The sequence below is a fragment of the Eleginops maclovinus genome, chromosome 9 (assembly GCF_036324505.1).
Source record: "Eleginops maclovinus isolate JMC-PN-2008 ecotype Puerto Natales chromosome 9, JC_Emac_rtc_rv5, whole genome shotgun sequence".
Taxonomy (NCBI): domain Eukaryota; kingdom Metazoa; phylum Chordata; class Actinopteri; order Perciformes; family Eleginopidae; genus Eleginops; species Eleginops maclovinus.
In genome coordinates, this window is record NC_086357.1 from 7,554,727 (window position 1) to 7,578,625 (window position 23,899).

The 23,899-nt window shown below is 39.2% G+C and overlaps 1 protein-coding gene across 6 annotated transcripts in view; it reads left to right on the forward strand.

Annotated features, from left to right (window-relative positions):
- Positions 1 to 22,730, forward strand: part of pde4dip (phosphodiesterase 4D interacting protein) — a 98,636-nt gene extending 75,906 nt beyond the window's left edge. For 3 of the 6 annotated variants that reach the window (XM_063891381.1, XM_063891380.1, XM_063891376.1), the window contains 16 exons: positions 512 to 560; positions 10,734 to 11,002; positions 12,053 to 12,190; positions 12,291 to 12,488; positions 13,577 to 13,840; positions 14,406 to 14,540; positions 14,833 to 14,952; positions 16,347 to 16,503; positions 16,742 to 16,866; positions 16,978 to 17,109; positions 17,582 to 17,686; positions 17,820 to 18,004; positions 18,263 to 18,394; positions 18,919 to 19,057; positions 19,458 to 19,504; positions 20,643 to 22,730. In XM_063891381.1, the coding sequence (XP_063747451.1) occupies positions 512 to 560; positions 10,734 to 11,002; positions 12,053 to 12,190; positions 12,291 to 12,488; positions 13,577 to 13,840; positions 14,406 to 14,540; positions 14,833 to 14,952; positions 16,347 to 16,503; positions 16,742 to 16,866; positions 16,978 to 17,109; positions 17,582 to 17,686; positions 17,820 to 18,004; positions 18,263 to 18,394; positions 18,919 to 19,057; positions 19,458 to 19,504; positions 20,643 to 20,699 (2,252 nt within the window). In that variant the 3' untranslated portion in view covers positions 20,700 to 22,730. The remainder of the gene's footprint in view (positions 1 to 511; positions 561 to 10,733; positions 11,003 to 12,052; positions 12,191 to 12,290; positions 12,489 to 13,576; positions 13,841 to 14,405; positions 14,541 to 14,832; positions 14,953 to 16,346; positions 16,504 to 16,741; positions 16,867 to 16,977; positions 17,110 to 17,581; positions 17,687 to 17,819; positions 18,005 to 18,262; positions 18,395 to 18,918; positions 19,058 to 19,457; positions 19,505 to 20,642) is intronic. The other 3 variants (XM_063891377.1, XM_063891378.1, XM_063891379.1) reach the window with 3 other exon arrangements.
- The last annotated feature ends 1,169 nt before the right edge of the window (positions 22,731 to 23,899 follow it).

Consider the following 23,899-nt stretch of genomic DNA (forward strand, 5'->3'; position numbering starts at 1 on the left):
AGGGATAAGGAGTCTCAAACATGTCAGAGTTTGTTTGATACATTAAAATAGACATATGACGTACCAAGATGTTAGCACCATAAGGTTCTCCCTTGACAACAGCTAATGGGATGTTTCCATTGATTATGACCACTTTCATAGTAGCTGAAGTGCAGTTGCATACTGCAGTAGTAAATATCTAATGTAAACAAACAACATTACACATCGCTGAGCTAAAGCCAGCATTTATGTGGTGTGATAACCCTTAGCAGTCTTATTTCTCGACGTTCACAGAAGTGGGGTATTTTTGGTTTATAGAACAAAACATGAACATCTGTTAAACTTGTGTTAACCTTAGACCTTATTTTATTACTTTATCTAACCAAAAACTAGTTCACAAAAATGTACTTTGGGACAAGGTAACCCAAAAGTGCTAAAATGCTAACTAAATTCCAGCTTAAGGACTCATTACTGCACCACTATACTGTAATTCAATATATAAAAATGAAATATATCATCATTTTTCCAATAGGAGATCGTCATGAAGATCTGGATGAGAAGACAGAGCTGCTCGCCATCCGGTCAGTGCTCATTTACTTCTGTGTGTGTGTGTGTGTGTGTGTGTGTGTGTGTGTGTGTGTGTGTTGTGGTATAGCATTCTGTGTAACAACAGGCCTGATCTCGGTCAATGGAAAGTATTGGTTTGTGACGCTAGAACTGATGTTTGTTCCTCACTGCAGAATAATCGGATGCTCACTCGATAATTTGCCATGATCTCACAGGATAATGAGTGAGAGATCTTATTGGTTAATTAATGAGGGAGGACAAGAGGGAGAGGGCTGGATATAGACATCTAACTAACAGGCTTGATTTCCGTCTGAATGCCTTTCATTCTGGATTATTTGTCATTTTAAAAACATTTTATTACAATTTTTCCAACTATAAAGCAAATGTATATCCACACAATGTTAATCATGGCACCCTCGAATATCATTTTTTAGAAAATGTTATTTTATGCTTTATTTTGCTTTTTTTTTAAAGCAAACATCAGGTACATTTAATTATGAAATAGTGACTTAAAATAATGAATCTAACATACTGTATAATGCAAAGTAATTGGAGTGGGATTGGTTAGCTTCCAAACTTTTACATATTATGTTTCTCACATAATAAGTTCTACAAATTACAAATGTATGAATTAAAGAGATAAAGGGCACAGGTAGATCATTTGTTTATGTACAATTTGTAAGTCAGTAATATTTTTTGTTTATCAATTTGATATGGCTTACGTTAACGTTAAAATCAACTAAACAATGGCTACATCCTGTATGTGTAAATGTAATTCATATAATGTATATATAAGAAAAACATTTTTTAGATATAAGAATACTAGAAAAGTATTCCATTTCTCTTTTTTTCTGTAGCTCATCTCTTTTATCACATGTGAACTTTAATTTTCCATTACTGGTCACAGTTGGCTAGGCCCTTTGTCACGCCCTTCAGCCAATTTTAATGTCGACAGCTCTGACCTCACTGCATTACAAAACCATAAAGTCCTGGAGGGCACAGACATGATTGGGTAACCCCCCCCAACCAACCGCTCAAACCATACAACCTCATTAATTTGAGTTGGGGAGACAAGACCAGCAGAGTTGGCTGGTGTCCGAGGACTTTAACTGCCCGGTCGATCTCACAGCTAATTAGCCAGACAGCAAAAATAGAGAGAGGACAAGGGGACAAAAGGGAGGTGGGAGATCCGGACACACACACACAGTTACACAAGAGGGAAAGAATAGTCTTAACTCCTGTTGTAGATTTCTGTGTTTATTACAGGATAAATAATCAAATATTTGTATCAATCTAAACAATTATTCAATGTTTTGTAGCCGTTTTACCTCCACTAATCCACGTAAGAAAAGCCATTAAAGGGGCCCTACCATGCTTTTTGGGGTTTTGCCTTTCCTGTAGTGTGTTATACAGGTAGGTGATGCAAATCGTCGGCAAAGGCTAAAATCTAAAATAACTTTTATCTTCTCTTAGCTCTTTTTTTTATTATTTTTTTACTTTACAAGGAAAATTTCAAGGAAAACCACTCTGACAACAATTTAATCACTTTAACAGTTTTGCATGATTCCTTAAATAATCATACAATATTATGTACAATATCTAAACATAAGTGTTAGTTAGTGATAATAAGAAGTTCTTCATTTTGTGTTTTTCACTGATAAATACAGTGGGGCAAAAAAGTATTTAGTCAGCCACCAATTGTGCAAGTTCTCCCATTTAAAAAGATGAGAGAGGCCTGTAATTTTTATCATAGGTATACTTCAACTATGAGAGACAGAATGAGAAAACAAAATCCAGGAAATCACATTGTAGGATTTTTAAAGAATTTATTTTCAAATTCCTCTGTAAAATAAGTATTTGGTCACCTACAAACAAGCAAGATTTCTGGCTCTCACAGACCTGTAACTTCTTCTTTAAGAGGCTCCTCTGTCCTCCACTCGTTACCTGTATTAATGGCACCTTTTTGAACTCATTATCAGTATAAAAGACACCTGTCCACAACCTCAAACAGTCATACTCCAAACTCCACTATGGCCAAGACCAAAGAGCTGTCAAAGGAGACCAGAGACACAATTGTAGACCTGCACCAGGCTGGGAAAACTGAATCTGCAATAGGTAAGCAGCTTGGTGTGAAGAAATCAACTGTGGGAGCAATTATTAGAAAATGGAAGACATACAAGACAACTGCTAATCTCCCTCGATCTGGGGCTCCACGCAAGATCTCACCCCGTGGGGTCAAAATGATCACAAGAACGGTGAGCAAAAATCCCAGAACCACACGGGGGGACCTAGTGAATGATCTGCAGAGAGCTGGGACCAAAGTAACAGAGGCTACCATCAGTAACACACTACGCCGCCAGGGACTTAAATCCTGCAGTTCCAGACGTGTCCCCCTGCTTAAGCCAGTACATGTCCAGGCCCATCTGAAGTTAGCTAGAGGGCATTTGGATGATCCAGAAGAGGATTGGGAGAATGTCATATGGTCAGATGAAACCAAAATAGAACTTTTGAGTAAAAACTCAACTCGTCGTGTTTGGAGGAGAAAGAATGCAGAGTTGCATCCAAAGAACACCATACCTACTGTGAAGCATGGGGGTGGACACATCATGCTTTGGGGCTGTTTTTCTGCAAAGGGACCAGGACGACTGATCCGTGTAAAGGAAAGAATGAATGGGGCCATGTATCGTGAGATTTGGAGTGAAAACCTCCTTCCATCAGCAAGGGCACTGAAGATGAAGCGTGGCTGGGTCTTTCAGCATGACAATGATCCCAAACACACCGCCAGGGCAACGAAGGAGTGGCTTCGTAAGAAGCATTTCAAGGTCCTGGAGTGGCCTAGCCAGTCTCCAGATCTCAACCCCATAGAAAATCTTTGGAGGGAGTTGAAAGTCCGTGTTGCCCAGCGACAGCCCCAAAACATCACTGCTTTAGAGGAGATCTGCATGGAGGAATGGGCCAAAATACCAGCAACAGTGTGTGGAAACCTTGTGAAGACTTACAGAAAACGTTTGACCTCTGTCATTGCCAACAAAGGGTATATAACAAAGTATTGAGATGAACTTTTGTTATTGACCAAATACTTATTTTCCACAATCATTTGAAAATAAATTCTTTAAAAATCAGACAATGTGATTTCCTGGATTTTTTTTCTCATTCTGTCTCTCATAGTTGAGGTATACCTATGATAAAAATTACAGGCCTCTCTCATCTTTTTAAATGGGAGAACTTGCACAATTGGTGGCTGACTAAATACTTTTTTGCCCCACTGTATGTGCTGCAAGGCTTTCATTTTATCCATCTACATTTTTTTGCTCTGGTAATGGTTTACTTGGCAGATAAAATACGTCAAAAGCGCTTACATTATATAAAAAGAAAAAGTTTGAGATGCGCTCCTATAAAATATCCGCACACCTCAGCATGAACACTTTAAACACTTTTTATTAGGACTATATTATAAATATTTGAAGTGCAGCTGTCCTTTTTGGCCAAAACTGAAATGCAGCTTGTGGCCGTCTCTTCTGGATGAGTGACGAACGTCCTGGATGTTCAGTCACGTGGAGCAGGACACCTAAATCTGTTTCATAACACAGCTCTTTGGTTTTCATACTGGGGGAAATGACGATGGAAATAGCTGAAATTTAAAGAATAAATTGCAATGTATAAACTGTCATTTTTCCCATTTAAATTTAAATCTAAAATAACACTGGTATGGTTTTTCAAATGGGAATGCCAGGTCAAAACCCGATAAACAAACTCTGCACAGAATAATTAAAGTTTCCCCTCAGAAAACCAGACAGACAGACAGAGAGAGAGGCCTGCAGTAATCTAACATCATGTTGTTGCAGCACAGATGGCTGACCAGATGTGAAGTTGAGAATTATGTGTGTGTTATGCGACTGTCCCAATGATTCTGAGTGCACTTACAGTGTGTGGATGGACATGTGTGTTTAGGGGGGTTGTAGCTAATTCTATGTATTACTGTAATTCAAACTAGGACATGATTCGTATGTGTATACATGCAAAATCAAGTATTGTTTGTGCATTAATGAAATTATTGTTCAATATTTAAAGGAAACATAATGTTTTCCAAGCATTTACCTAATTTAGGAGTAAACACAGGATGTAAATGAATAATCTAGGTCCCCGGTTATTCATTTTGTGCACTTAATTATGCCAAGCTCCACCCTGAAACCCTCCTCATTTGGAAAAAAACATTGCTAGTGAGCATAACTTAATCCAGTCAGGAATTTCATTATTGTAAAACCTATTTGGCAAATCTATTCAGTGCTATTATAAATGTGATTTTAGGAGACAAGGCGTGAAAATAATGAATTATGTAGGGACAGAGATTGACACACATATCACTGGATCAGTACACATGGGAGTACAAAATTACGCAATTAACACAAAGGAAAAGGAATCTGGGATTACATGATAGTGTTGTTTATCCAACCATCTGTTGGTTTCACAGCTGAGTAAAACCATTATACTTCATTTATTAAAATTTGCACTGTACTGTCAAAAAGTGTTCAAAACAACATAAATCAATTTGAAAACCTTGTGGAGATCACACAGTTTCGAAAGATAATAAATCATGTGACACCCTCTAGCAGTATGGCATAAGAAAAACATCTTTTCTTATCACAAATTGTTTAAGAGTTTAATGCCGCCATGTAGTGGCAGGGGTTCATGGGAGTTTTTTATTTCACTCAGTTTTTCCTAGAATGCATCGAACGTTTGCTCAGCTTGTTTGTTTTGATAAATTAGACTCCATACGTCCACTGACTAAAATCTTTCGGCCAGTTAAAATATACATAATAAAATATATTATATATATAATAAATATAGTTAAAAACAATCGTAAAAATGTTTGAAAGTATGAAATTGGATAAACATTTTCTGGCAGTAACCACAACACTTATGCATGATATAAGGAGATACAAAGCCAGATAAAACGTACTGTTACCTTAATTCAATTTAGGAATTTGACTAGCATTGAAAATTGTTGAAAACATCTGGGATAAAAAAGTTCAAAAAATATACAACATAAATCTTGTTGTTTTTAATCGGAATAGTTAATCAAATAAAAGATTAATCAATACCAAATTAAATTAAAATAGTTACATATCCATATGAGGTAAATGTAAAATTAACATTAAAAGAATCAACAAAAATAAAATAGAACAAAACAAGTCTCCAATAAAATATAATACACATATTTATAGAAGGTAAAATAAAAATGTCCACAATGTACTATAGTATACAACATGTATACAACAATAGTGGTGTATTAATATTAATAGGACATTATAATGCTGAAATGTAGCACGTTATACCCTAAAGGTAAAATAAAGTGTATAGTTAAGGTTTTACTTATAAGTCATGAATAAACAAATATTTTTCTTTGACTGTTGTATGATAAATATACAATATATAGATAAATGTATGTCTATATACCGTGTGAGTTTAATTGCACTGATGGCGTAACGCCGCCAAGGCTTTTACTGCTTGCACTTGGCTCTGGGTATGTTGACATGGCCTCTAATCAGGTTAAGTTATTAAGACCTCCAATGGGGAGGGAACTGGGTCACAGGCAGCTAAACGCGGAGCGCGCGAGAGAGGGAGAGAGCTAGAGAGGGAGGGTGGGAGGAAAAACGTGAGAGGAAGCAGCAGAAGGAAGTGGCTCAACCGGAGAGCGTCAGTCGTATCAGGGGCAACACATGATGCCAAACATGCAGCACTGCTCTGATCTATATCAAGGTTTTCTCAAACCTGGACTTTTAAAAAATGTGGACGGGGATAATGCAGTTTTGAATTTGAATGCATTTGCCATTCCATACTTGAGTAGCTGTCGTTACAGCAGTGAGTGACGAGTTTGCTGCTGGTAAAACGCTTCTTCTTCCGATGTTGGACACCTTAACTTTTCAACAAACGCTGATAAGAAGAATGACACCTTTAAGAATTCACTCCTGCACCAGAGACGGGGCTTGCATGGTTTTGCTGGTGGACAGTACATGTACAAACAAGCAGAAGAAAAAGGAATGAATTGCTTCTTTGTGGGCGATCAGTCATTCAGCGTCTGTTTCACTCGATTTCTGATGGGCACTGCAGCGTAAACACACGAGCCCTCGGGATACGGACATCAGCGTATACGCACATCCTTCTCCTCCCTTTCCGTGTTATTCGTTCGCCACTGCAGCTCTCCCTTCAGGGTTGATGCTGCTGCGTTTGCTGCTGGGATAGGCTGTGTCCATCAGAGGCTTCCCTTTTAAGAGTACTATTCAAGACTTCAATGCAAAAAAAGACTTATTTTTGGTGCATAGACGGCAGGAGTTGAAAGAAAAAAAGGATAATTTAGAAGCGTAGAAAAAGGACTCTGAGAGTGCAGCTGCATGTTTCCTGAGGCAGTTGAGTCTTTTTTTTTCATCACATCTTATAATACAAATATGTAACATTACAATTAATGTTATGCTTCAATTTCTCTCATGCTGGTAGGGTAAAATCTCTGGACATCATCCTGTTGTTGCAGAAGAAAATCCTTTTAAATCTGCTGTGAAAACAATATATATTTTTTCTGACTTCAAATTGCACTCTCTACTCACTCGGCTTTGTAGTTTTGCAGTACTGGCTAACTCAGAGTTTAGTTTGGGATCTTTTTTACACTCCTGGGATCTGTGCGTAAATGAGGAAGACAACATCTCCCTTCCTGGGAAGCCCCAACTTAATCTGAGGATTTGCTCTGAGTTTCACCTGATCGCCCTCACACTCAGTCATCCCTCGTCCGGACCTCAGCCGCTGAGCGAATGTTACCTTGGTTACCTCTGGAGCCACAATTGGGAGAAAAAACTGCTAAGGAGAACATTTCAAACAATCAAGGAGTCTAAGAAAGGGGGATAAAAACAAGAAAGGGATGGCCTCTCAATAGCCCAGGCAGAAGGCCGTCGGCCGGGGTAGGAAGAAGGCACTGTGAAGGTGTCTCATGGCACCTTTATGGAAGGCTATGTTGTCCAAAAGCAGCCCACTGTACAGAGACTCTCTGTTCTCCTTCTCTCTGTGGGAGTGGAAGGCTCAAGAGAGGGAACTGCTGCTTCTGAAGAAACTCACCGACAGGGAGAGGAGGGCACTGCTGGCACAACTTGAAAAGTAAGACAGACATGTAGATAACACATAAGAGGAGCATGACAATAACTTATTTTTGTTGAACCTCAAATAATAATATAATGTTTTATCTCTATCATAAAAATAGGTTAAAAAGTAAACTGTTTCCATTGCTAGGCTAGGCTAACCACGTCCTGACTGCAGGTCTATACATCCTCTCCCGTAAACATATGTGTTTATGACCAGCTATGCAAACAATATTACATTATTATGGCTAATATATTTTATCTGACAAGTAGTTTGAAAAATGTAAACATCTGCTTACATATATTGTTTAACAAGTCAAACGACAATGATTTAATAGACAAATTGAAACAAAAACTCCAGTTGGATAAATATTTTGTTAACATTTAGTAGGCTCAAAATGGCTCATAAAACTGGATAAAAAAAATAAAAAAAATAAAAATAGGCCTACAGTAGATTGGTTCGTAGCCCAGCAGTTACCTACAGTAGAATGTATTAGCAACCCACTAGCGTGAATGATAATAGAGATTTCATTGTCAACCCTAGAAAGCCAAGCAAAAAAGGAGGCATGTTAATACATGAGCATTTGAGGTTAACTATGTTTTACTTTTATTTGGGCAGAGCCTGGTGATTTTTCCAACTGTGACCAGTCATAATAACCTAACCACATCCTCAAACTACAGGTCTCTAGCCTACTTAACACAAAGTCAGAGATTGATATGAATGTGATCATTATACTCTCATGAACGAAAGAACGAGATCGCGGATACAAGCGGCCGAAATGGCATTTCCCTTAGGGATAAGGTGAGAAGTTCAGTCATCGGAGTAGAACCGCTGCTCCTTCGCGTTGAAAGGAGCCAGTTGAGGTGGTTCGGGCACCTAGTGAGGATGCCACATGGGCGCCTCCCTAGGGAGGTGTTCTAGGCACGTCCAGCTGGGAAGAGACCGAGCGGTAGACCTAGGACCAGGTGGAGGGATTATATCTCTTCGCTGGCCTGGGAGCGCCTTGGAATCCCCCAGTCAGAGCTGGCTGATGTGGCCAGGGAAAGAGAAGTGTGGGGCTCTCTGCTGGAGCTGTTACCTCTGCGACCCTGACGGATAAGCGGGAGAAGATGGATGGATGGATGGACTAAATTATAAAAATAAATCATATTTGGATATATCCTAAAGTGTCAAACACTTAATTTAAGACTGTAATTTCAAATGATCTTGATATTTTGCTCCAAGAAAGCAACCTTTTAAAAAAAAATTCAAATTGCTGCATTTTTAGTCACAACTGATATGTTAACAAGATACAAGAAACAGTAAAGACAGAAAAATAGCTGTAAATGCAATGTGAACAACAACAGATGGATAAATACTGGAGAGCAGATCTGATGTTGATTTCTTCATGTGGGTGTGTGTGTCTGTCAGCCTGTCATTGATTTAGATGAACGACCTTCACCTCAGCATCTGTGTACCAATGTGTCACTGTTAATTAAAGCAGCTGTAGGGGACACACTGCAACATTATTTATGTGGGTGTTGTCCTTCAACCTCCCTGTGTGCTTCCACATCCTTCATTTACCTATTACGTCAGTATAAATGTCTTATTCTTGTCAGAGCATGAGCCTGCAATTCAACCCTTGTGTAATGAGATGCTCTGTAATGTATGCGTAAGTGGCTAAGAGGCTTCCCTAAAGTTGCACAATGCAACCAGCAAAGCCTCAGTGGGATAGTACAGCTCAACAGGCAGGTAGCTCACACAACAGCTACAATTAGATAGTTTTACATTGATTTTCTCTTGGAATTTATAAGGCCAAGCATGAAGTATGCAACACAATATGATCCGGATGAAAATGAAGGAGCAAGTTAACTCCTATTTGGATGAATCATTGTTCCTGCATTAGCTGTTTTTATGTCATAAACTAAAAAATGAACATTTATCTATTGAAAGACTCATTCATGACATTCAATGAACTACTCACATTCAAACATGTTTAAATATTGTTGATTCAATTACTCTAGTTGCTTCTCTTGTTTTTTTACAATGAAATCAGATTGTGGTTGAAATGTGATGATATTCAATCCAGTTAACTTTGCTGAAAAATTCAATCCACACTTGCATTAAATAACTAAACCATCATATTTAACAGATGGCAGTTATGTATTTAGTATTTGAAGTGTGCATAAAACGAGTTTCTTCAGCATTGAGTTTTTGTAGGTGTCATTAAGGGCCAAGCATAATTTGACAAGAAAGCCCTGATCAATCTCAAACAGTTGTACTCATTAACTCCTGGAAGCTTACATCCAAAGTCTTTTCCTCCGAACATCTCCTGTAGAGCAGATGGGTATTAAGGGCTTTGCTCAAAGGCATCTCAGTGGTGTTAATGAGGGAGGGGCTAGAGCGGGTCTGTCACTTTCCCCACCCGGATTTATCCTGATGGTCAAGGAAAACCTAAAACCTTGAATAAACTGGTTTTGGGACGTTTATACGGAAGCCCTGAGATACAAGTTAGAGAAAAAAAAAATCTGCTGATGGTTTGAATCTTTCCTGTGTTTATGACCTCTTTATAACAGGTTCAGGTTTACCAACGTCATTTTTATCTGTGGAAACAGGTGAAATAAAGGTTTGGCAGGTAAAAATAAAAAAGTTTTCTCAGGATTAAGTATTATTTTGCCTTTTTTGGGCAGTGGTCTCTTGTATCCAAAATAAGTATTAAAAAAAAAAGCATGAAAAGATACCTGTCGAGTATTTTTTCCTACCGGTTTCACAGATTAAAAAAAAGAAAACTATCCCAGTGAAACTTATTTTACTGGTAAGGCTTTTCCTTTTTTACAGAAAACAATTATATGCATTTTTATAAGAATTTAGAAAGATTATTTTCTCCTATCTCTAATCATTGACACAGGAGAGATACAAACTATTAAATTCAGACTTTAACCAGAATTTTTTTAAAGAATCTTTTAACCAGCCTCTCAGGGCTTCTGTATATACAGTACATGTATGGGTCACACTGACCTTGACCTTAATGTTGACTGAAGCACATATTAGTTATGTATATGTTTGTGTGTTTGTTTGTACAGGCTCAGTAAGGAGTTGCAGCAGAAGGATAAGGTCATCGAGTCTCTCCGCACCAAACTAAACCAGCATCAGCACCATCATCAGCCCCATCGCTCCGACACACCCAACAGCAACCACGCCCTCTCAGACATCACCGACCAATCAGATCGCATCTCCTATGTGTCTGATGAACATGGATCCACACACGAGGACCTGGACCTTTGCTCTGATATGGACGCTGCCAGTGAGCTCGATCAAAAGGAAACACGGACTGGTACCAGAGTTGGCACAGGTATTTACATTACGATCCAGCTTAACATGTGTGTATACTACTGCAGAAAACATTTAGAACCCAAATTGTATATGTACGGTCGAACAATTTTAAAATAAATAGTCAATAAAACGGACAATATGTACTGGGGGCGGCAGTGGCTCAGACCAAAGGGTCGCTGGTTCACGTCCCGATCGGACCAAAAAAATTTGGAGTGAGCTGGTAGTTGGAGAGGTGCCAGTTCTCCTCCTAGGCCACTGCCGAGGTGCCCTTGAGCAAGGCAGCATGGCTGCCTCTCTGCTCTGCCACCTCTCCTCTGCATGTGGTTGTGTGTGCATGTATTTCCTCTGTGTTTGTGAATGTATATCCTCTGTGTGTTTAATGTGTGTCAACACAACAGAGTAGAGAAAGCAATTTCCCTGTAAGGGATTAATAAAAGTATGTCTTCTTCTTCTGTAGGTCTGTCTCTCAATACTTTATGACTTCCTGTCCAAGTATATTGCTTCTTACTGGAGACATTTATCTTTTTAATCACAAATGTATAGTAACATTTTTCCAAGGCTAAAACAGTTGGTCACTGGCGTTTTTAAAATTAAAGTAAAAACTGGAGGAAATAGTACATTTGTTTGGGACTATTTTAAGTGGCAAAATAATCTACATTCGTTGCTCTAGTGGGTATTTTGGCAGCAGGACATTGTACTGTATGAGGGATTAAGTCAAAATAGACACCAGTGTGTGTGTTAATGGTAATGAGTGGCTCACTGATGTGTTGAAATGTGTCACATGACCTCAGAAGTATCCCCATGTTGTCATTATTATTCACAAATAACAGAAATGTCCTGATTTAAATGTGATGATTTGAGCACAGACATGATTTGAGAGGAAGCACACACACACACACACACACACACACACACACACACACACACACACACACACACACACACACACACACACACACACACACACACACACACACACACACACACACACACACACACACACACACACACTTGTTATCTGTTCCATCCATCATGTCCTCTGGTGACAGCAGACTGTTTTCATTTCCAGATTGCCACTCTCACAGTGGCGCCATGTCACACCATTCGTCTGTCCAACCATCCCACAGAGCCCCGTCCTTCCTCAGCTGTCCCAGCATGCATTGCCCGAGCTCTCCACACAAACCTGCAGACATGCTGAGTCAGACAGGTAGGAAGGGGTTCATGAGTGTTCTGCTACATTATCACACCTTCACTCTTCTGCTTCTGTTCCTTTTTTCCATTCTTTTAAATTATTTTTCTCCTCCCAGCTCCAGCTTCAGTCTTCACCTCTACCCCCTCCCAACCTCCCCCTTCCTCCTCCCCCACCCAGAGGGCACCTTTGCCCTTCCATCCCCACCCCGCAACCCCACGCAGCCGATACTCAGGCAACGGGGGAGTGGGTTTCTCCCTGGCTGAGGTGCATCAGGAGCTGCAGATGTTACAAATGCAGCTTGGAGGCAATAACAGTGCGTCATGCAGACCGTATATGCATGAGTTTGTGTATTTGAGTGCATTAACACATTTAGTTTAAAGTTATTGTGGTTCAATAACCAGATTTAAACGGCATAAAAATCAAACAATTATTGGTAAAAAAAAATCATGTTTGGGGAATAGTATTAACTATTTATTCTGCACAAACAGAAGACATAAAATGCCTCTAATAAAACACAAACTTAAAACAAAGAGCATCCTGTGTAACTAACTCTTAGTTATAGGTTGCATAATCCTATAAAGCTCCTGTGAATATTATGTTGTTAAGCGAGTAGTAGACAGTACGTTGAACTATTTTTGAAAAAAGCAAGGTGAAAATCATTTATATGAAAAAACAGTGCCCTAGATGCTTCCGCAGCTTTCACACATTTATTTGATTATAGGGAAATTAATGGGCATGTTTTTGAAGGAATGAGTCAGCGATCGTGCTGTAATTGTGTGATACGACCACTGGAGGGCGCCACAGTTTGAAGTTCTTTACACAGTAGCTTAATAAAAATTAAATTAAGATCCACTGTGTAAGGGATGGATTATTTATGACCTGTCGCCTCGGATTATGGAGTAGAGTAACACCTCTAACTGTTACGTGTGACACCTCTTAATGTGTGAGTCTGCTCAATTAAAATATGTTAGAACATCCAACAACAGTATAAACCAACAAACTTTCACTATACTGTATACCTGCATGCAGATACACATGCTTTCTTCTCTTCTCCTTTTTTCTTTGCCTTTGTCTTTAACATGATGATCTGTCTTCCTTATACCAATAGATGTTGCTTTTTACAAACATTTAGCTTGAGAAGGATATGCTGTGATTTTAAAACAGTATTGAGGCATGGAGCCTTTAGAGAACCATACCGATTTCATTTTACTTATACTACAACAATAGAATTCCTCTCATCTCCCTTTCAGCCTTTTTCTCTCTTTGTGTCTCGCTAACACTTTCTCTTTACTTACAATTGTCTTTGTATCCCTCCAAGGATTTTTTGCAGTGTACCTTTTCTCTTAATAACTGATTTTAAATCTACTTACTCACTTCATGCTACTTTTTCTTCTTCTTCAGGGTTCTCCACTCCCACGTCCAAGCCTCTTCAGGGCTTCCCATTCGCCCACCAGCAGCCGGACTCCTTCCTGCCTCTCTCCTTCCACGGATACCAGCCCTCTCCTTTCAGCAACAGCCTGGATGCCAGCTCAGCAATGAAAGCTGGGGCCAGTCTGCTTGAAAGCACTGCATTGTGGGATATGAGCTATGGGGCCCGACCGGTGAGACTCGGAGCTGACCTTTCTTCGGGATCATCGGGGTACCAGTCAGGCACCAGCAACACAGGTAGACACTCAGTTTAAACCTTTCAAAATGACTCACCTAGTTGAAAACTCTAATAACTGACCTTTGTGTTTCACCATTCTGTATATCAAGAAATAGTAATACAACTTTGACAACAAAACATGTTTACTGTGTTTATTTTCAATTTCTTTTAAGTAAAGAAATATATTGGAATAGTGGTTCTGATAAGAGACATTTTTGCAACAACAAAAAAAAGGATAAACAAGTTACAGTAAGGATGGAATGAGACAATCATTCATGGTTAATAAAGCATATTGAATTTTTGTACAGCTCTAAATCTGTGTTACAAAAGAGTGACACTAGCCTCAACGCTGCTTTCCGTTTAACATAATTATAATAGAGTCCAATTGCTTCTTGTGATATCATCAATGAAATTCAACCCTTCCTGCATACTTCAAAGGCCTAACAGTTCATATAGTACTGTGTTCATTAGCTTTATCCATGTTTGAATGCCAGTTAATTAATCTAGCTGGACAATTCAGCCTTGAATAGGTGACAATGTGACTAAAGCAGTGATCTCTAGTTAATAATTGTGTTTGTGTTGTAGGTTCAGACCTGATGATGAAGGAGCACCTGAGAGAGATCCGGAGTCTGAGGCAGAGATTGGAGGACTCCATCCAGACCAACGACCGCCTCCGACAGCAGCTGGAGGAGAGGCTGGCCCGCACCGCCACTGAGAAAGGTAACACACATAATTATTGTATAAAATAATAAACATTTGTTAGAACCCAGAAAATGATGTTATCTAGAAGGAACATTTTGAAAGTGGACAACCGGGAAATACTTTAGTATAAAGACCATGTTTGCCAGTTACCATGTGGTAAAAGTTACTAAGGTCATTTACTCTAGGAGGTTTATTGTAGCCTACTTTAAAACAATTCTGATGTACTTTCCTTGAGCATTTCCATTTCCTGCTTCTTTTTCTCCGCCGTAAACATTACAGTTCATACTTATCCTCCCTGTGTCTTCTCCAGGTGCTCCTACCAACATCTACATCCAGGGTCTGGACTCTGTTGGCCAGCTCTCCAGTGAGATGAGGCTTCTGAAGGAGGAGAACGTCAGTCTGCAGAACCAGCTGAAGCAGGCCACCAGAGGTACTGTCACATCTATGCTAGCCAGCCAAAAGCGTGGAAATCCACCAAGTTTTATTTAGCAGATCAAGAGCTGTTGTGTCCGCAACAGAAGTAATTAGAGCGAGTAAGAACAGTTTTGGCTCAGTGATATGTTAGGGATAATGTTCAGTGAGTCGGTCATTAATAAAAAAGACAACAGGGTGGTCATTATCCAGCTAATAACACCACCAACTACTAAAGAAAACAACAACTTTACTCACAATATTGATCGTCAAATTATTTTCTTGATATTAAAACGATCGTTTTTCTCCTGCTAAGAAAAAAAATAGTCTGATCCGCTGTGACCGACGGCTGGGGCCATTTAAAATCATCATGAATCCTAAGTTTCGTACTCTCCACAAATATAAAAATAAATATTATAAAAGCATTCCACGGTGTTATCTGATAGAAAACTAATGTTTTGTTGGCCCCTGTGACATTAAATTAACCGGACTAATTTCTGGGGATTGATATGGATCAGTGGCGGCTGGTGGAGTTTTCTCCAGGGGGGGCTATAACTCCAAAATGTATAAAAAAAATTAAAAAAGCATACATACATGTACTAAGGTATCAAACGAGTGTATTTACATAAATGAAAACAACAAAAACAACATTATAGATAGATAGAAGTGCAAAGAGAAACAAGTGCGATATATAGGGTATGTACAGTATATGCAGTTAAGAGTGATTATGTAAAGATAAGGGCAGTATAAAGAGGTGGGAATAATTGGCATAGTATAAACAGATGTAGTATGAACAAATATACAGATGTGCTATATTACTATACAGAGGGCCAATATACATATCATATATGTTATATCAGATATAACATGGACAATACACATACTTTATGACAGAAGGCTGTGACGTCAGCCCCGCCGCCAAATCCAGCTGCATTCAGCTCGGGCGCAGGAGAGGTGCGCCCCAACATCGACCTATCTCTTGTATTGAAGAGGAGCTACTGCGCATGTACAACTTTTAACGAGAGTCTATGGGCAAAGATTCCTGCGCCCCAGGGCGGAAATACGTCACCAATCAGACAATGTCAACGAACGGAACAACTTTACTCATCATTAACTATGAAATATTTATTTATGTTATGTTGCATCTAAAAAAATATATACATATATTTCGAAATATTTTTATTTTATTATTTCATTTTTTAAAATTTTTTTTATGTCTTATTCAAGGAAATGTGGTGAGAGGTGAGTGGTGGGGCGGCGCCCTAGCGCCCTCTATTGGCCAGCCGCCACTGATATGGATGCACTTTGTCCCTCTCTGCCATCTTTAGCAGCAGTCTGCTAGCGCGAAGTGCAGTAATGAGTATTCAACTAGGCTGTGTAGTAACATGTTGCAATGTCCTTTGTCCCCTGCAGAGAGCAGCAAGGAGGCCGAGCATTTGAAGGAGGCGGAGCTAGAGGCTGAACGGTGGGCGGAGCAAAGCCAGAAGCTGCAAGCCGAATCTGAAGCTCGCAGCATAGAGATTGCACAACTGAAACAGGACAGACAGAAGAACCAGGAAGCCATCAACAGGTGTGTGTCCATGTACAGTGTGATGACCAGTTTAAAACTTGGACAAAGAGGTCAAGTATTGACATTTCTGCAAAGGGAGGATCGTTTTGGAAGTGGATGACATGTCGTCAGATCCTGACATCCTCAAAAGCCTGATTCAGAGTCAGGAAGATTTATTATCTTTATTAAGATTCTCAAAAATGTAGAAGTTCTAGTGTGTATCTTCATATAAAATGTATTTGTGTGTGTGTTTCCTTAGACTCCAGCATGAGGTGAGCGTACTCCAGCAGCAGCTGTGTGAGAGCCGCAGTCTGGTCCACTCTCTGCAGTGTGAGCTGCAGGTGTACCACAGAGTGTGTGGAGTCAACACAAACACACACGCAGGTAAGAGGTTGCTATATGAATTTCCAGCAACATCTAAGCTTTTACTTTTTTGTATGACCCCTAAGAATATCTAAAATAATCTTAACTCATCTGTGTTACTGTGTGTTCCAGCAGGTCAGGCCAGTGACAATGCCAAACACAGCTCTGCAACCTTTGACCCCAGCGAGCTGCACGTTCAGCTGGAGCAGCAGCTGCACATACAGGCGGGCGCACAGCCTCGATCCAGGAGACAGCTCTTCAACGGTGAGTACCAGCATTTCAAAATTATAAAGAGAAAATCAGAATACTAGAATTAAAGTGGACATATGATTATTTCCAGGTTCCTTTGTATGTTGTGCCTCTGCTGGGACATGTCTCCATGCTTTCATATTCAATTTATTTTTCTCATACTGCCTGTGCTACAGCAGTTTGCTCTGATTGGTTAGCTGGCTGCTCTTTTGTGATTTGTCAGAGGCTCAAAGCTGTTCCGCCTATAACGTAGTGTGTTGGAGCGCAGCCAAAAAAGAGTGTTACATAGTAATGTCACAATTTTATGGAAATAAAGAAAGGAGTCCAATTGGGCTTTTCTGGCAGGGCCTCTCGAGGGAACTTTGGGATTTTAGTAGACCATTCACATACAACACACAACATGGCCTTGTTGAGTTAATTTGGCGAATGGCAGCTGAGAAAGGTGTATAAAGAAGCAGACGGTACTGATGGAACGCTTCCTCCACAGAAAATGTTCCCTCTCCGCCTGTGAGAGACACTGGACTTGACAGTCCAGCCTCTCCTATACGTTCTGCGCAGAAACATGCAGCAGAAACTGGAGCAGCTGATCAAGGTGGGAAACTATCACTCAATAAATATTTTTACTAATGAAAGAAACCGTTTTCATGTTCACTAATTTATCAGATACTCTTGTGTGTGTCTCCCTCCTGCCCGATACCTAATCCTCTGTTTTTTCATCCCTGCAGCCTCAACCCTGAAGGGCCAAGCCCCAGATGGGTCGTTCGCACACCGTCATGGCCGCCATGCAGTGGGCCATGTTGATGACTTCAAGGCTCTGAAGCAGCAGATCCTGGAGGGCTGCGCTCTCCTCCGCAAGATGGAGACAAGTCTGTATTCCCAGAGCACTACACAGGAGTTCAGCCTACATCAGGTGAGAGAGACAGGAGGCAAAAACCATAGAATAATGTACATATGAATTTGTAATTCATATACAGATTATGTTTAATGGTGTGATTATTGATGCTATAAAAGGCTGTAGACTTGTGATTGGCCAATGGTTGAGAAGTCAAGACAACAACATGTCCACTTATTTGTATTTCTAAAGTCTTGAATAAACGGCAAAAATAGCTCATAGATTACTGCAGTACTGGAATTTTTATTAACATATTGTGGTGTGTGTGTTTCTCAGCCTTCAGACTCAGGCTCCGTCAGGAAGATGCTGTCTGACACTAAAACCCTGCGACAGATCCTGGAGGAGGCCGACTCTCTGCTGCGGATGTTCTGGAAAGCAGCGCTGCCGAACCAGCAGGAATCCAAACAGGTCGGAACAAACACCTTGTAGTGAAAAATATAAAAGTGTGATCTTAAAGACTGGAGACCAGAGTAGTTTTTGAAATACTTCTTTGACCCTTTTGATCTTTTGCCTGTGAACTCAGCACTCAGATATTTTATGGCCTCCATCATGTTATTTGTAGAAGACACTGCCTGATATTGCAATGCAGTAGGTGTTGTTCTAGGAGCTAAAAGCTAAATTACTGGAGACTTTAAGGAACAGTTTAGTAGTGCTATTTATCAGTGAAGAGTGTGAGTTGGCGAGAGTTATCAACCATAGACAAGTTTGTGCCATCCCCAATGTAATGAGAACAGATGGCCCATTGTGCTCAAAGCCCATAAAATATATTTTGAACAACTCAAAAACAATGTCTATTTTCAAAAATCACGAGCCGTTTACTCAAGATAGTAATGGTTGACTCACACTGGTTCTTCATGACAAGTGAACTAATTTTATGTACCAGAATATGTGGATGGTCTCTTAACACTATCCCTGTTTGTGTGTGTTTACAGGATCAGTCTGTGAGGGAGGAGGTGGCTGCTCTCCGTCTGAAGCTCTCAGATCAGGAGCTGGCTCTAAAGGACGCCATGGAGAGAGTGAAAAGCTCCGACCGCACCAAAGATAGCATGGAGCACTTTATAGTCAACCAATGTGAGTCACTCATGTCCCCACTCTTTCCAGCAGAAAATATAAAGCAGAACAGCATATTTGTATTAGTTTTATTACATAAAACAAACGAATAGACATGGAATTGTATTTTTGAATGTTATTTTTTCAATTGTACATCACTGTTAGATCTCTTATTCACATCAGATCCTTAAAATTTCTGGAAAAGATTAAAACATTTTGTTTTGTCAGCATTTGATTCCTTTTCATTGTCTTGGGTCATCTTAATCCAGCCCTCCCCTTTTTCCTCCTGCGTCTTTGTTATTGTTTCTTCATCAATATCCCCAGTGAACTGAGCCAGGGTTGGGTTATTCTGCCCATTTGAAATCATAACTTACAAATGTACCCATGATGACTCACAGTTGCTCTTTGTGTTATTTCACAGTGTCGAGAACACATGACGTGTTGCGAAAAGCAAAGACAAACTTACAGGTGAGTTTCCACTTATAAATTCATTTACGTTTAATTCTAGCAGGCGGGAATAACTGAGATAATCACAAGTGGATGAGTAAAAGCGAAAATCCTTCCTGTTCCTGTAACGCCCTCTCACCGCCCTACTGCTCTTTCTCTTCCTTCTGACTCCTGTGAGTCTCCTCAGAAGAATGAGCTCAGGATCTCCTCCCTTCGCCGTGCCTCTTCTTCCCCCCCCACCTCCTCCTCCTCTTTCCACCTGTCCTCCTCCTCTTTCTCCCGCTCCTCTTTCTCCTTCCCCCCCTCCTCCTCCTCTGTCCCCACTACTTTCCCCAGCTTCTCCTCTTCCTCACACCCATGGCCTGGTAAAGGTATGGCCCCCTGGTATTGATGTGCTCTGTTCACTGTCCCAATAACATGATGATGATGCTTTGATGAAAACTCTTGTATTAATATGTATATTTGCGTTTAATGAATTTCTGTTTAACCTTCTTAGCCACACAGCAGCCTTATTGACAAAAATATTCACTAACAACAACAACAACAACAACAACAACAACAACAACAACCCATATTAGCTTATATCCTTCTTTTTTGTTGCATATTGTCTTGCTAAATAACCTATTAAAAAAACATGACTTTGGTAAAATGGCCGCAGTTTATGGAAGTTTTCAGGATAACATGCACAATGACCAGTTTAAAGGGGCCCTGTAATGCTCTTGTTCAGGTTCATATTTGCATTTTATGTCTCTGCTGTGACATGTCTCCATGCTTTAATGTTCAAAAAGCTCTTTATTCTTCTCATACTGCCTGTACTGTAGCACCTCTTTTCACCCTGTCTGAAACCAGAGCCCAGTCTGCTCTGATTGGTTATCTGGCCGGCTCTGTTTTGATTGGTCAACCTCTTAAAGAGTCCCCCCCCCCATTAGCCTATCACGTATAAAGTGTTGGAGCGCTAGCCAATTGAAGCGCCAGTGTTACTTTGTGATGTCTCTATATTATGAAAATAAAGTAGTCCGATGGAGGCGTGGCAGGCAGGGGGAGTGTGCTTCCTAACCCTAATGCATATTTGATTTATACTAAACAGTATTAATTTGAAAGAAATTAAGGTTACTAATGAATAATTTAGATCCCATAACACTGATCCTTTGTGTTTCAGGTGAGAAAACCGGAGGCTTCTGTGAGCTCACCTTCTCTCCTGGTTGGGGTTTCATGAGGCCTGAGACTTCCTTCTCCTCTTCTGCTGTCCACCAGCATCCCCCGCAGGCAGCCTTCCTGTAGTGCATCAGCCCAGAAGTTCCTCATCATTTTCTCATTGTTCAATCAGAAAATGCTGGAAATCCTGGCTCTCTCATTGGTTGGAGAAACATTTCAGTTGAGTGACATCTCTCTGAGTGTATCAGTAGATTTCTGCTGGTTCATGATAGTGAATGATTGTATTTTTTTTGTTATTGGTGAAGACATGACTGAAGTGTTTTGAATATGACACCAGTTTGGCTGGAGTTGGTTGATAATTCATAGCTTCTGATTTCCCAATTTTCACAGATAACATCATGTTTGATAATCATAACAACCGCATACACAGAACATTCTTCCTTAACATGTAAATCAGAAGCCGCCAATCAGAAGCCAACTCTATAGCCACGTACTTCAGCAGGGATTCAAGAAACAAAAATCAACATGATGCCAGCGGGAAAGGGGCTTTTAAAAAACCCAATACCAAACAGCAAAGTGCTTCCTCTGAGCCTGTGTCGGGCTCCTGTTTGTATAGTTAGTGTGTAGAGTAGTTGCATGTGGTTTGAGCTTCTTGTGGAATCAAAGCCATACTCTGACGGTACAGTAGAAATGTTCTAGTTTTCTTCTAATTGTACAAAAATTGTCATAAAATGGCCAACTACTGATAACAAATAGAAAATAATGTAGAACTACCACTAGATAGTTTGGTCAAATAGCTGGTAGATGGTGTTCTCTTGCATTTACACCAGTTTCAGATGTTTTGCTCATAGTATTCAAACTCCAGAGTATTACTGTTGAATATGGAGTCTGCTCTCTTCAGATAATTAAAATGCATTTGGGTCCAACCCAGTTTTTCTTGCAGTGAAAGCCTTCTGATGAAGCTGCTGTATCGTGATGCATCTTAATAATCAGTGTTAATAAAAACAAGCAAATGTAACAGACTGTCATTGAACGCTCATCGGTCATTGTTTGATGCCTTTAGATAAACTGTCCAAAAGACAGGCGGTCCAAAAGAGATGACATTTCATTTTTGTAACCATAAAAATGGACCACACCTTTTTTTTAAATATATATATATAATTTTGGTGTTTTTTTCCTTCATATTTTTGCTAAATTTGTGCATCTCTTTGTTTGAATTTCCCTCAATAAGACAATCAATTAACAAAAAAAACAATCCTCAAGGGAGAACATCCATGTTTATTATCAAGACTTCTGAGGATTTGTTATGCTCACTGTGCGAATAATATTTATGAAATTGGTTGTTTTACACTGACTCCTTATTATTGTTATTATTATTATTATTATTATTATTATTATTATTATTATTATTATTATTATTATTATTATATTTTAATTCTTGAGTTCTCTGTTTAACAGGTTAGCTGTTTCTTTTTGTGCATGAACTGTGGCTTTACTGCCCTCTGATACTTTTACTGAAATATGCAATTCTTTGGGTTACTGTGCAATAATAACCTTTGTTGTTGCTTTTTGTTGATGTTTTAGCCCTGGATTTTAAAGTGCCATGTCATCTGTTTTCGCTTTAAAGCTGAATTGTTAAAACAAAAACAAATATGATGAATATGTCCAGTTATATGACAATCAAGAACAAATGGCCCACTCATTTTTAAAGTAACATGAATCAGAGTTTTATAAACAGTGTGGATAAAATGCAAAGTCACTACATAAAGGAGTGCTGTAATGAGATACTTATGAAGCAATATTATAAACCAAAGTCCACAACTTGTATGTTGTCAAATCAGGTTTAAATGAATTACGTATAGAGATTTTTTGTGAACTTCCCAACAGAAGGTCAAATTCAGTTTCTGTGTGGTTTGAGGAACTACATCTCTCATGTATGTACATATTAAAAAGGGAGTGTGAACATCAATGCAAGCTGTTTTGTCGTTGTTCGACAAAGACCATCTGTATTTTTATGCATGTTTCTTTTCTTAAAAGTGTTTTTCGGGTTAAAAAAAAGAATTACCTTTTCAATAAAAAGGGAAAAACAGCATCTGCAGTGTTTCGTTTTTTGGATCAATTATCTGGCTCCTTTTTTTTTTCTTCTTTTGAATAATACAGACCCTCAAGCACAAGCAGCACCTAAGGGTACAATTACTTACACATATCAATTGCATTAAATAACCATTTTTATAATAATGTGATTGGTGGAATAAAACAAGGCATGAAAATACAAAAGGACTTATGGCATAAGTCCTACATAGGCTATGAGTGGTTTCAAAGAAAAAGCCATCACAGTAAGGATATAGTTTAAGTACAGTCTAGTACATTATCACATTTGACTTTAAACATGTGGTCTAATACTAAATATTAAATTATGTATACAAATAAATACATAATTATTATAAGGGTCCTTGTATAATTACACATATTTAAATAGAAGGTTAACATAAAATAATACTAAGAAGTAAGCGTTAAACCGCATATTAAAGGCACGTTTTTAAAAGTTCCAGGAGGTGGCAGCAAAGCCCAACAAAACTAATACTTGCCTGATACGCTCACACACACACACACACACACACACACACACACACACACACACACACACACACACACACACACACACACACACACACACACACACACACACACACACACACACACACACACACACACTCAAGACACGAGCAGACATTTAATATAAAACAAGGTAGAGCTGATTAACTTTAATAAAACGGATTCTTTGTGTATTTACTTCACGCAAATTTCTCAAATGTGACGATTTGTTTACATTTTATATGAAAGAAACTCATGGATCAAGCTGTGTCGGCAGGTAAAACGGAAACCAGATATAGGAAAAGAGTAGTGTACTTTCAAAAGAAAAGGTGAGCTGTATACAAGATGAGACCTTGTAAACCAAATCCCATAACACAAAGTTGATATAAATGGATATAATGTGCTTTAAACTGTAGATTAAAACTTTCAAAGGAAAAACTTAATCTTGCTATACACTTAAGTCTACACATTACATCAGCGATATTGTAAAAAATAACACAAGATAAGATGTACCTTTATTAATCCCCTTGGGGAAATTCAAGAGTTTATGCAGCAACAGTTTGAGAAGATAACAAACAGTACAGATACACACAAGAATATGAAATACAAATCAAAATGATAAAGATTATATACAGATAAGAACATTTACCTATATTTGTTGAATAG